Genomic DNA, 13,845 nt, shown 5'->3' with positions numbered 1-13,845 from the left:
TATTAAAATATGCAAATGAATTAATTGATGTTCCTGATGAAGAAGGAAGGACTCCAATATTATTTGCGTCTATGTTACGAAGAGCTAATTTTGTTGCATTATTAATTAATCGGAATGCATCTATCTATTGTAAAGATAATTCAGGTAATTCTTTGTTTCATTATGTTGATGATCCTATAGTCTTTAAAAGTATACAAGATTTGCCGAATAATATACATATTAATTCTGATTATGTTAATAATAAAGGTGAAACACCTATACATATATATTGTAAAAATGGTTCTATTCAAGCATTAAAATTAATTATTTCGATTATCGATGATTATTCAATATTATCATTACCGAATAAAGAAGGATTAACACCTATTGATTATGCATTAAAATCGAATTCTTTCGAATGTATGGAATTTTTACATTCATTAGGAGTCGAAAATAAATTAATAACAGCAATAGAAAACAAGAAAATGCAAATTGCTACGAAACTTATTGAAAAAGGATATTCAGTCAATTCATCAAATAAATTACTTTTCACACCATTACATACAGCTATTAATATTGGCTCTCCAGAAATTGTAAAATTTTTATTAGATAAAGGTGCAGATATTAATAAAGTATCAGCGAATGGTTTAACGCCATTACATTTAGCAGCGCAAAATAATAATTATGAAATGTGTTGTTTATTGTTAAATAAAGGAATTGATTTAATTGATAAAAAACCTAATGAACAACCATATTTATTATCAACAGAACAAAAAGTTTATGATTTATTATTACATTATTGGAAACGTCAAATTATTATTAATGATTTAAATGAGTTTTGTTTCATAACACAACATGTAAGTGGTACAATTAAGTTAAGTTTATCAGAATTAATACGTATTAATGACACTACTCAAAAATATTATCAATTTATACAATCATTTATTAAAGCTATAAATACTATTGAATCAGCTTCAACTAATTTTCGATCAATGAAGAATAATAATGAATATAATTTCATGACATCTATACATAATATATTAAATAATTTGGTTATCGATATTGATATTTATATAGAACAATTCCAACAATATATATTTATATCTGTTGATAACTTAGCTAATAATAACATAATCAAATTAACACATTTCCAATCATATTTCATATTTTTGTTACCTTTACAATGGTATATTTATATCGGAAAGTTTTTAAAGAAAATTTTCCCTTTGTTAATAAATGATATCGATGACTTCGAACAATTCGATCGAATCCAATCGAATTTCTTACAAAAGATTCAAATGATTGATCCGATCATTAAATTAGTACAAGAAAAACTTTTGGAATTATTACCATCACAAAACGAGAAATTAATTATAACGAAATTGAACAAATATATAACAATTAAAAACGATTGTAACATAACAAATATTAATCGAATTTATAAATTTATATTTTCGCCTCAAAATTATTTAAATGTATTAAAATCGTTCTCAAATAACTTCGAAATGCCAAGAACTATACCTTTCATTAATCAAGAACATGTACATGTATATGTTATTGATGAATACTTTTTAATCGCAACTGCAAAAGAATATTTTTTGTTGCCTTTGTTTTTTATTAATGTGATAATGAGATCTGAGGATGATTATGACTTTGTGACGCCTTTAGGTAACTTTAGATTAACTTTCGATGAGTTCGATGGATTAAGTTTGTTCATGAAATATTCGTTGTTCTTTCATATGAAAACTTTGCAGGAATTCGGTTTCGGCGAATGTTTACATGCACCGAAAAATTCCGTTTTCCAATGTTTAGTGGTATATCAGTTGAGAGGTGAGAATCGAATACAGTTCCATAATATGACTGTAAGAGCGGCTCATGAATGCGAATGTTATGATTCGTGTTATGACAAAATTAGCGAATCATTACAAGAGCCGCCAGTGTTCTTTAATGTAAAGGCTGTAAATATAACAAATTTAAATAACGTAATTACATTGATATCTTAAAATGGATTTATTTTGTTTTATAAAATATATTATTATGTAAAAACTTTTTTTTTGTTTTTGAAATGTTTCGATGATATTTATGTGATGATGAAATATATTTAACTCGAAAAAAAATTGATAATTTTATATATTTAAAACATTATTTATGAAAATTATAAAGTTGCTCCCTTATCAATAAGTAAGTTGACACCTTCAGTGAAACCACTATTATATGCAGAAAGAAGTGCAGATTTAAAAAAATTGAAAAAATCCCAAATATTAAATAAAAACAAAATATTATTAAAGTAAATAATAAACATAAAAAACAAAAATTTTGTGCAAATACATCAATTCCTTCATGTTCAAGAAGTAATTTGACTGTTTCTATTTGTCTTCCACAAGTTGCATACATAAGAGCTGTTTCACATATTAATAACAATTTCCATATATTCAATTATAATAATAAATGATCAAAACAAAAATCAAATTATACGAAAAAATATCTCTAGCATTAATATCAATTTTATTTTGTTCAAGTAACAATTTAACTATTTCTGTGTAACCAAACATGGATGGCAACATAAGTACTGTTTTAAATAACTTAAATAAATACCAAATATAATTATTAAATATCAAATCATAAAAAATAACAGAAAACAAAACAAATTAATATCTATAAAAGTGATATCGATTCCTTCTTGATTTAAAATATATTTTACTAATTCAATGTTTCCGGATTGAGATGAAAAGAATAAAATATCTTTCCGAATTGGATATTCTTTTAGAAAATGTTTTGTAAGATATAAATTTCCAATTCGTGCTGTTTCATTAATGACATTTTTAGTTATTGTTAAACCATTTTCAATTAAAAACAGAAAAATTTCATAGTTATAATGTGTAATACATTTTTTTCCTAATTGTTCTAAGTTTTTGATTTCTCCTATTTTATTTTCATAAAGATAATGAAAAAGATCATTTTTATGGAATTCAATTGCTGCTTCATATGCATTTTGAAATGATGAATGATTTTGTTCACATAAATGAATAATTTCTTCATTTCCACCTATAATTGCATATTTTCCTGTATTATTTACATTTGCACCATTCATAAGTAAATATTTAAAACATTTAACAGAAGAAAAGAATGCTGCATAATCAATTAATGATACATTATATTGATTAATAAATGAATATCTTTCATAAAGTGATGGTTCAATTGTTTGATTAAAATCGAAGTTTGTTTCTGATGATATTTCTTGAAGTTTTTCGATTTCATCATTTCGAATGATTTTTGAAATTTCATTTTGATTAACTCCTTCTTTAATTAATTGTTTATGAAGTTCCCAATCATTCTTTGAAAGTTCTTCATAGTTTTCTTTGATTTGTTTAATATATTTAGAATATTTAATGGATGCAAATTTTTTTTCAGACATATATTGAACAAAATATGGATTATTCATAGGTCTGATAAGTTCGGGCTCAATAATTTTATCTTCTAGCATATTAAATAGCATATAATTTGCTTCACTAGAAGCTTTTCTAACAAGAAATCGTGAAAATACATCAAATATATTTGATTTGCTTTTGTTGTTTTCTTCAAATATTCGAATTTGCTTCAAAAAATTTATATATGTATCAGGTTCATTCATTTTCAAAACAAACAATGTGTATACCAATTGACTAATAATTAAATCAAAAGAAAAATAATGTTTTTCATCAAACTTGTTAATTAATAAACTCGCTAATTTAACGATATTTCCTTCGTTCAAGCTAAAAAATATTTGCTTAATATATTGAAGTATTTCCAATTTTTGAGATTTTTGATTTATCTTTTGCTCAGTTTTTTTCATTAAAACATATTACAAAAGTGGCAATGAATTGTTTCATATCACAATTTATCGTACTCACTTTTTGAATTCGTGATGTTCATTTCACATCATATTGGCCATTTTCCGTTTCAAGTTGGCCAACCGTTTTCTATCGTAATTCTCAAAATTCAAGGTCTCTTTGGTGGTTTTGACCCAAATAGAAGGTATGCAGGTGATGATGATTATAAGCATTTTAATCTTCCACATTTCATATATTCTGAAAGAATGTTTTTATCAATGCATGGACCTGTCACCAAAGAAGAAGAGCGTACATAAAAAAATTCGTTAAGAGAATAATTCATAAATATTAAAAATCAATATATAAATTATGAAACAAAAGACAAAGAGAATAATAGAAATATAAGAAATAAAAATGATATTCATAATTTTTTTTTTCATAAAGAAAAATTTAAACTAGAAATTGTGCTTCGTTTTCGAAAAGGACATGCTCCGATAAATAAACGGTCGAAAATTGTACGTTAATATCATAAAAATAAACTAATTTTTCTCCATGCCTTTTCAAGACTTGAAATAAAATGATACATTACATAAATCCATGTTTTAAGTGTGCATGTTTAAGGTAAGTTTTAGATGAAAATATTCAATTTTTAATTTTTCCTTCTCTTTATTGATCACTTTATATTTCCATCAAAAATTAATTTTATCAATTTATTTTTTCATAAATATGACCTACATTGGTTCTAGCATATTTCAACAAAGTTATATGAAATTTCATAAGAGGGATTTTTTTTAATGGAATTACGATATATACGCAAAATTTCAAAGATATGTCTTTGTAAAATTTTCGAAATGTAATTAATTTTTTTGAGATTTTCAAAATTTCGTTTGATGCTTCGTGTGATTAATAAATTAATTTATAAAGTTTCAATAGTTTTCCAAAAAAGTGTTATTTTTGAATACGTATCGGATGGGTTTAACCGTTACATCAATTGGCTATTGCAGTTTATACAAAACAACAAATTTCTATCGTTTAATACAAAAATTCAACCCGAAAAATTTATGGAAGAATAAAATCATTTCCTTCATCATTCAAATACATCATTGCACTGTTAAAAAACGTCATGAAAGGCAAGTGCTTTGTTAAACCTTTTGAGTTTTGCAAAAAAGATCCTACAAAACATGTCGCAATGTTTGCTGGACCCATTTGATTAACTGCTGCTTGGTCAAAAACAAGCTGGATAACTGCAAAAATTGAAGCAAGACATTTTCGATTTGTTACAGGAAGATTCTTTAAAAGTGTAACAATTGAACCTTCATCGTCCGGATTGTAAATGTCATTCAGGAGATTTGGAGGGATAAGTGGAACAGGAAGGTCGCGAAGCCATTGCTTGAGAAATGAAGAAACATCATGAACTGAAGCACAAGGTGGTACAGCACATTCAGGAAGATTGAATATTATACCAAGATCTTGTACCATTGTGTGATTTCCGCATAATCTAAAAATTCCGACACAATGCGAAAAATTCATTAAATATTCGCATACAACTGGAATGAAAACAGGTAAGTCATCATCGTTGAGAAGGAGTTGCTCAATCGGCATCTTAAAAAGAGTTGGTACTTCAATGCATTCAGGTTGCTCCATTGGTTATTAAAATAACGGTTCTATTATATATATAAAATAAGTTTTAGAATTTCAAAACCGTCAAAAGGAATAACATTAATCAATGATAAACTTTTGTAAAGAAATGAAATATCGTAAGATTAGGTTTAACATTTCATCAATTCTCATATAAAATAATTTTAAAAGGTAGTCATGGTGACATCTTTGCTGAAGTTTGAATAACTTTTTGAATTAAAAACAAAAGTCTGTTGACCGTTAAAATACGTTTTAAATAAAAAGTGACAATTGTAAACTTTTATTCAAAAACCATTTCTAGCAACAAGACTTCTTTTCTTCATTATTATTTTCTTTGTTTTCCAAATTTACTGTTTGTTCTTCGTTTTTAGGCTTTTCTAAGCTGCTGCATACTTTCGCAGCCTCATAGAAAATTTCTCTAACACCATATCCGGAGCTGGCCGAGGTCATGGAATGAGTTGAACAATTAAACTCAGTAACATGTTGGTTTCCTCTGGCAACACAGTCAATTTGTTGATCTTGCGTAAGCATATCTACTTTTGTTGTAACAAGTAATATCTTACAATCAGGAACTTGTTCTCTAACTCTTGATATCCACATTTCAATAGTGTCTTCTCTTTGTGTATCATAACAAACCAAAGCGACGTTTGAATTTCGATAAAATGTTCGAGAAAGTGATTGATAACATTCTTGTCCTGCAGTATCCCATATATGAAGGTTAATTTTTTCACCTGCCAAATTTATTGATGTTATGAAAGAAGCTGGAGCAACAGTTGACGATTCCTGATTTTCAAAAGCAGTCCCGAAAAAAACTCTAATGAGAGATGTTTTACCTACGCCACTGGATCCTACCAAAATCACTTTAAATGAACCTGGTTCTTGGGCTCCAACAGTTGACATGGGAAAAATATATTTTGCTTCGTAAAAACCGCTAAAACTCGACATAACCGCCACGATAGGCAAACCAAGCCAAATCCACAGAAGATTTTGACAACAAGAACAATTTCGTTCAGAAAAAGAAAAAAACATCTCAATTTTGAATGTATCGTGCTTTACAACTGTTTAGCTCTTTTTAAATGGTCAGAATAACCTCCAATTTCAATGACTATACGTTTATTTTTATCATAAAAAAGTTCGTTTTCTTTTCCCTTTTGGTAATTAAATCGATGCTCTTTTCTTAAATTTTATTATATTTTGAGGTTAAAGTTTTGTAAACTTTTTTGTTCTCTTTTTTTTATTGTTAATTGAAAAGTTACCAATAATTAAATCATAATGATCAACAAATATAATTGAACCTTAATTCAAATTTAAAAACAAATAAATATTTACTTAAAATTGAAAACACATAAAAAAATTATTCGAATGATAAATCACTTTCTTCTTGTAATGAATTTTTTCCATCCGAAATAACCACAAGCGGCAACCGCCAAAACCGCAACCGTTGCTATGGCATAGTCAACAAGACTCGTGTCGTCAAATTCGTCAAGGAGCTTCTTTGCTTCTTGACTCTTGTACACATCAACCACAAACTTTAGCAGGATCTTTCCTTTCTTTGGCTGTGACTTAAATCCTTTACATCCATGCAAATACATTTTCCCAAGTTCCAAAAAAGAATTTGGATTACCATTTCTACAAAGACCGCAAAGAAGATTCTCTGCAAGGACTGGATTTCTATAGTTAGATTCAACTGTCCAAAGAAATTTTGCTAACTCTGATGTGCAATCTTCATTTCCATGATCCAAAACAGAATGTGAAAGCCAAAAAACAGCATTTGGATAATCTTGGACGTTCAAGAAATATTTCCCCATGAAGTATTGCGCATTTGGTTCGCCTTCAAAAGCAGACATTGTTCCCCATTGTTTAAAGAAATCGAGTCGTGAGTGACGGATCGAAAACATTGCTAAGAAAAACATCGAGTGTGGATCTACGTTACTTCCTCCTCTAATGAGCAAAGGAAAATGAGCTGTTGGATGAAATGTGAGAATTGTTGAATTGTCTTTGAACGAAATATCAATGTCTTCAATTGGAGCCCACCATTCACCCGAAAGCTTTGGTGAGCTGATTGTGTTTTCAGTAACAGATACATTGGATGGCTCAACATTTTTCAAAATGACTGTGATTTTTGATTTTTCTGTGCTTAATTCCCATACCCAGTTGATAGAATCTCGATACGGACATATGGTTTCGTACGAGTGAAGTTCGGTTTCTGGAATATCTAGTTTATTTAAAAATGAATAAAATTGAATAAAGCTCACTTTTTCCCGATAAAGCCCTTCAAGATCAGCTTTTTTCATTAGCTCACTTAACTCGTTGGCAATGGAAATTACCTTTGATGGTGTGAGAGCAGATTCAGATAAATTTTCCATAAAACCAAATGCCAAAAATATTTTCTCACAAAAATATATGACATGTTTTTTCTCAACATAATTTTCTTTTTTCTTGTTTTCAACCATAAATAATTTTACGGACACAAAAGATTAAAAAAAGAATTTGCAATTTTTATATATTTTTTGAGTAATAATTACCAAAAAAATAAATTTTATTTTTCAATATTGATCTGAACACACACATATTTTTCTACTAACACAAATCGCAAGTAATCATTTCGCAGTTCGAAAATCATAGCTTTGGCACATTACAATTTCCATCTTTGGTTTTGTCGTTTTAACTGCTTCTTCCAATGGAATAAAGTCAACAACTTCAGTGTTGAATAGTTCCCTTTCGTATTGTATGGAAACGAGCGGAAACAATGATTCTTTGTTTTGATTTTGTTGTTGTTTTGGAGCTTCTTGGATATTAATATCTGAGCGGCGTATATTGGCTTCTGTTGCTATAAGTCGCGGGGTCTGTGATATGTACATTGCAATTTCTGTATCTTCTGGATAAACAAGTATTAACCAATCTTTTGCAGTATTTTCACCAACAAGAGGAACAACCAAGTTTTGATATTTTTCTTGGGCATCTTTCCATCCTTCTCGGTGAAGTGAGCTAATAGTTCTATTTCTTGGGATCATTAATTGTAATTGTAACATATTTAAATTAAGAGCGATTTTTCGTTTTTTTAAAATAATTATTCCCATAGATCTTAAAATTGGAACTGGTCTTGTTGAAGAATCATTAATAAAATTTAACGTAAATTTTAAATCGTCTGTAAGCGCCATTAAGTCCTGACTTTGCTTTTGTCTTTGCCGTAATGCATTGAAGTGCGTACGCACCATTTTACAAATTTTTTCTTCGTTTTCTGTAAGATTTGTTGTTTTGATCATCTGAAAGTTTATGGCTGATTGTACGATAGAGACCATACATTCAATTTTGCAGATTGTGACATGTTAATTTGCTTTTCTCGCATTACTGTTAACGGCTACCAATGAAATTACAAAAAAAAAAAAAAAAAAAATCTTTTTTAATCACTCGATGTGTTAGTCAAATCTCAAATGATGATTTACGTCCTTTTACATGAAATTTGAATATTATGGAATCGGTCTGCAGTTGTGTAATTGATTCATTATTTTGAAGTCCAAAATAATAAAAATAAATATCAAACAAAACAAATAAATATTTTTGGCATTCATATCAATTTCTTCTTGTTTAAGAAGTAATTTAACAATATATATACGATTACTATACAACCAGTTAATTTAGACAAAAAGCAAATTCTTCCCCTCAATCGTGCGCAGATAATTCACTTTAATTTCATGAAATTTAACTCAGAGGAAAATGAAAAAAATAATTTTATTTTTAAACGACCGTTTATTTATATGACACGATCTTGTTTGGCCGGCCAGGATAACCCTGGTCGTTTTATAAAACTGCATATTTTGATCATAATCAATTGAAAATGTTTTCTTAATTTATTTGTCCGCATTATGCCATGTTGTATACTTTATTGATCGTTGTTTTACCTTTCGACAGTCAATCCAAAAAAATATTCAATATTTATAATGTTTTTTTCATGTGAAAAGATCAAACAGCTGTAACAGATATGAGGAAAGTGTATTATAGCATAATTGTGAATAATTCAAAATTTGCATGATGAAAATTTTACGAAATGAACTTAATACGCACTGAACCCCTCCATTAATTTCATGTTTGCATTTTTGACTCAAAGACGAAATTAATTTCCAATCACCACAAGTTTTCTTGATTCTATGTCAAAGAAACAGTGACGGTTATTCGTCCTGAGGTTTTGTGAAAACACGAAGAAAACAATGTTTATTCAGAAAATAATTCTTTGCTTCAGAAAATTCAAATAATTGTGTTTCAAATTTCTGCGATCAGAAATGTGATGAACAACAAAATGAATGATTTGATTTGCCAAATTCTTCAATCGAGAACAGGATGTTGTAAATCTATAAGCAAGCTAATTAGTTACGATAAAATTATAGATTTAATTTACATTGTTAAACCAATTTTAAAAGATGAACCAATCATATTAAACATTAAAGCCAATCTTAAAATTGTTGGTGACATTCATGGGAACATTGATGACGTTCTTCGTATATTTGAGAAATCAGGGTATCCACCATATACCAAGTATTTATTTTTAGGTGATTACATTGATCGAGGAAAATTTGGAGTTGAAGTTTTAATATTATTATACTCACTCAAAGCAAAGTATCCTAATGACATTTTTCTTCTTAGAGGGAATCATGAAACCTCATTGCTACCAAAATTTTATGGTTTTTTTAAAGAATGTTGTTCAAAATATAATGGAATTCTTTATCATGAATTTATTGATACATTTCAATATCTCTCGATTGCAGCAGTTGTTAACGAAACTATTTTTTGTGTTCATGGAGGTATATCAGAAGATTTACATTCATTAACAGATCTTTCAAAAAAATCAAAAATAGAAGACATTGAAAACGATAAAATAATAAACGATTTACTTTGGAGTGATCCTAATTCATCAATTAATGGTTTCGTACCAAACACACGTGGAGCAGGTTCTTTTTTTGGTGAAGATGTTCTTCAGATGTTTTTGAGGGAAAATTCATTAAAAACTTTGATCAGGTCACACCAAATGTGTGAAAAGGGAATTGACTTTCCATTTCAAAGCAAAATTTGTTATACAGTTTTTAGTAATTGTGATTATTGTGGATGTAATAATAATGGCTCGATTTTGTCTATCGTTAATAGTGATGAAATTCTTAATGAAGATTTTTATCCACTTGATAAAGAAGAACAAAATAATCGAAGAGTAATATTGCCATTATGGTTAATTGAAGAACAAGCAACTTATAAATTTAAGTTGAAGGATTTGGATAAGATAATTATCGATGAATCGCCTGATATACCATTGGATATTGGTAATGAAATAAGTTTGTTTTTATATTAAGTAATTCTTAATTAAATAGAAAAATGGATAAATTGTTTGGAATTTATATGAAAGAAGAAAAATATCAAATAAAAATGTCTTAAAATTAAAGCTACTTAAAGAAATTCATTATAAAATATAATTATAGATTAAAGTAAATAAAATTTTAATAAAAATAATAAATTTTTTTTCATAGTTATATCAGATTTATTGTGTTTTTGGCATTTCATCTTGTGACAATCATAGAATTCTTTTTTGGTCATTCCTTTGATTTTTTCAAATCCAGATTTTGCATTCATAATGACATTTCATATTTTGTATTTATTAATGACTCAATTTTTTTCATTTAAAAATTTCATCATGTTTTCATTAATATATAATATATTAATTTTATATATTAATTGTTAATACAAGCAAAATATTTGGAAATGATTCATTCTTTCCTTCCCACTCATTAATTATTTCATGATAGATTTGCAAACATTTCATGTCCACATTTTGTTTTATTAATTCCAAAACATTTTCATTCATTCAATTAACAATTACATTATAACATTTCATGTCCACATTTTGTTTTATTAATTCCAAAACATTTTCATTCATTCAATTAACAATTACATTATAACATTTCATATTACATTTCGTTCCATTAATTCCAAAACATTTTCATTCATTCGATTCACAATTACATTATAACATTTCATATTACATTTCGTTCCATTAATTCCAAAACATTTTCATTCATTCAATTCACAATTACATTATAACATTTCATATTACATTTCGTTCCATTAATTCCAAAACATTTTCATTCATTCGATTCACAATTACATTATAACATTTCATATTACATTTCGTTCCATTAATTCCAAAACATTTTCATTCATTCAATTCACAATTACATTATAACATTTCATATTACATTTCGTTCCATTAATTCCAAAACATTTTCATTCATTCGATTCACAATTACATTATAACATTTCATATTACATTTCGTTCCATTAATTCCAAAACATTTTCATTCATTCAATTCACAATTACATTATAACATTTCATATTACATTTTGTTTTATTAATTCCAAAACATTTTCATATTTTATTTTTCACATAACATTACTGCACGTAGTTCATCAGACATTTGTCCACTTTTATTTCCTTAAACTTCTCCTTCACGTGCGTCAGATAACTTCTAATTCCGCCAATGATTTGTTTTCCTATTTCTACGTTCCTCAGACTTTGCATTGTTACTGATTGAGCGAATTCGTCACAGACATCGACCGCATCAGCGATTTCGTTTCTATTTCCATTATCACATAACTGTATCCAACACGCCTCGAAACACTTCAACATTAACTTTAACCATTTTCCATTATAATTTGTGTTATTATATTCATTAAAACTATTAATGAAACATTTAAATGCTAAAAGTGTTGTTATATCGATTAGTTTCACGACAATTGCATTTAACATTTGATTTAGAATTTGTTCATTAATTCCATTACTTAAATATGTTATCATTTCATATATAATTTGTTGTACTTCTATCTCATTAATTGTTTTATATAATGAAGTCTCATTAAATAAAGTCAACAAACAAAATGATAAATATTTCGAATGTCGAATTTGATTCGTTTTAAATGAACTATGAATAGTAAATATCAAATTGTTTAACAACGCTTTGTTATGTTTCTCAATGATTTTCGGATTACTTTGTAATTGACATGAAATTGATTTTAATGAATGAATACTTAACTCAATGTTTTCATTCGGTATTGATGATATCCATTGATATATCATTATCTCCGGATTTTGAATGCTTAACTTCAAAAGTGGATGTATTGAACATTTTGACAAAGTGTTGTTGAATTTGTTTTTAAGATTTTGTATTAATTCTTTAAGTTCATTAATATTTTGATATTTATTTAATATACCAAAAATTTTATCTTTTAATTTATCTATTTTTAAGTTATTATAATTTGTTGTTAAAAATATTATAATACCTTTAATAGAATCAATTGATTCAATGTTTTCAAATATATTTAATATTACAATATTTAATATGTCAATGATACTTAAATTTAATATTTGTATTGGTAAATCATTACATTCTTTAAAGTTACGGCCATAACATTCAATGATTATTGGAAATATAATTTGGAGTTCTGTTTGTGTTAACTTTCGTTTATTATATTTTAATATTTGTAATATTTCACGTATGAAATTAAATATTTTCGGAAATATTTCAATGTTCTTAATACATATTGTAATACGTGCCCAATATAAAAAGATAATATTTAAGATATAATTCACATTATTAAACTCTTCTTTAATAGTATATATTAACGCATTAAAGATTTCATCAAAATCTGTTTCATTTGGAGTTTGTATAATTGGAATTATAAAAAATTGTTGTCCATAATGTTCAATGATTTTTGTGATTTCGAGAATTGATGTTTTAGTGTTTATGATTTTAACTATAAGTAATGGATCAATTTGTTGATCAATGTTATGTTGATCTTCTTTCGTTGGATATTTTTGGATTATTGATACATTCTTTGTGTTTGTAATTAATGAAAGTTTCGTTAATATAAATTCTCTTTTGGATATTGGATATGTTTCAATTATTTCTTTTATTATGTTAATAGAATTTGGGATTTCGAAGAATTTATTTATAAAATATTCCGAAATTTCATCAAATTCATTTGTTTCATCATTTAATATATAAAGAATTATATCAATGTATTGTAACGTGACTTTAATATTTAATGACTTAAGTATTAAAAAAGTCGATTTTTTATTATCATCTTCAATTTGATTAAATATTGGTAAATATATTCTTTCTATAAAATTCGGATATAATGTACCAATATTTGTTAATATTTTAGTTAAAATTGTTTTAATGTTTGTATTGGAATAATTAAATAATAAAAACATTTCACTTAAGAAATTCGAAGGTATTAATGATATGTCATTAACTTTAATAAGTTGAAATGAATAATCTAAAACTTGTATTAATGTATTTAATATTGTCGAATTGTTTTCATGAAATAAATGTTGTATTGCTTTAAATAATTGTTCAAAGTTTGTATATGATAACAT

At 26.8% G+C, this 13,845-nt stretch overlaps 4 protein-coding genes across 4 annotated transcripts; all 4 read right to left on the bottom strand.

Annotated features, from left to right (window-relative positions):
• Positions 1 to 4,847: 4,847 nt before the first annotated feature.
• Positions 4,848 to 5,390, bottom strand: GO595_010327 (RhoGAP domain containing protein; the record flags this gene model as incomplete). Its single annotated transcript, XM_067912994.1, has 1 exon — positions 4,848 to 5,390. One exon carries the CDS (start codon positions 5,388 to 5,390, stop codon positions 4,848 to 4,850), a length of 543 nt encoding a protein of 180 aa, XP_067769065.1.
• A 333-nt stretch (positions 5,391 to 5,723) lies between these two features.
• GO595_010326 (small GTP-binding protein) lies at positions 5,724 to 6,371 on the bottom strand (the record flags this gene model as incomplete). Its single annotated transcript, XM_067912993.1, has 1 exon — positions 5,724 to 6,371. The coding sequence occupies one exon, from the start codon at positions 6,369 to 6,371 to the stop codon at positions 5,724 to 5,726; it is 648 nt and encodes a 215-aa protein (XP_067769064.1).
• Positions 6,372 to 6,796: 425 nt separating this feature from the next.
• On the bottom strand, positions 6,797 to 7,792 carry GO595_010325 (putative trichohyalin; the record flags this gene model as incomplete). Its single annotated transcript, XM_067912992.1, has 1 exon — positions 6,797 to 7,792. The coding sequence occupies one exon, from the start codon at positions 7,790 to 7,792 to the stop codon at positions 6,797 to 6,799; it is 996 nt and encodes a 331-aa protein (XP_067769063.1).
• A 234-nt stretch (positions 7,793 to 8,026) lies between these two features.
• Positions 8,027 to 8,458, bottom strand: GO595_010324 (uncharacterized protein; the record flags this gene model as incomplete). The annotated part of the gene is made up of 1 exon (XM_067912990.1): positions 8,027 to 8,458. One exon carries the CDS (start codon positions 8,456 to 8,458, stop codon positions 8,027 to 8,029), a length of 432 nt encoding a protein of 143 aa, XP_067769062.1.
• Between the last annotated feature and the right edge of the window lie 5,387 nt (positions 8,459 to 13,845).

This window comes from Histomonas meleagridis (genome assembly GCF_020186115.1).
Source record: "Histomonas meleagridis strain 2922-C6/04-10x chromosome Unknown scaffold_61, whole genome shotgun sequence".
Lineage (NCBI taxonomy): Eukaryota > Parabasalia > Tritrichomonadida > Dientamoebidae > Histomonas > Histomonas meleagridis.
Note: the sequence above shows the minus strand (reverse complement) of the source record. Positions and strands in the feature narration are given on the sequence as shown.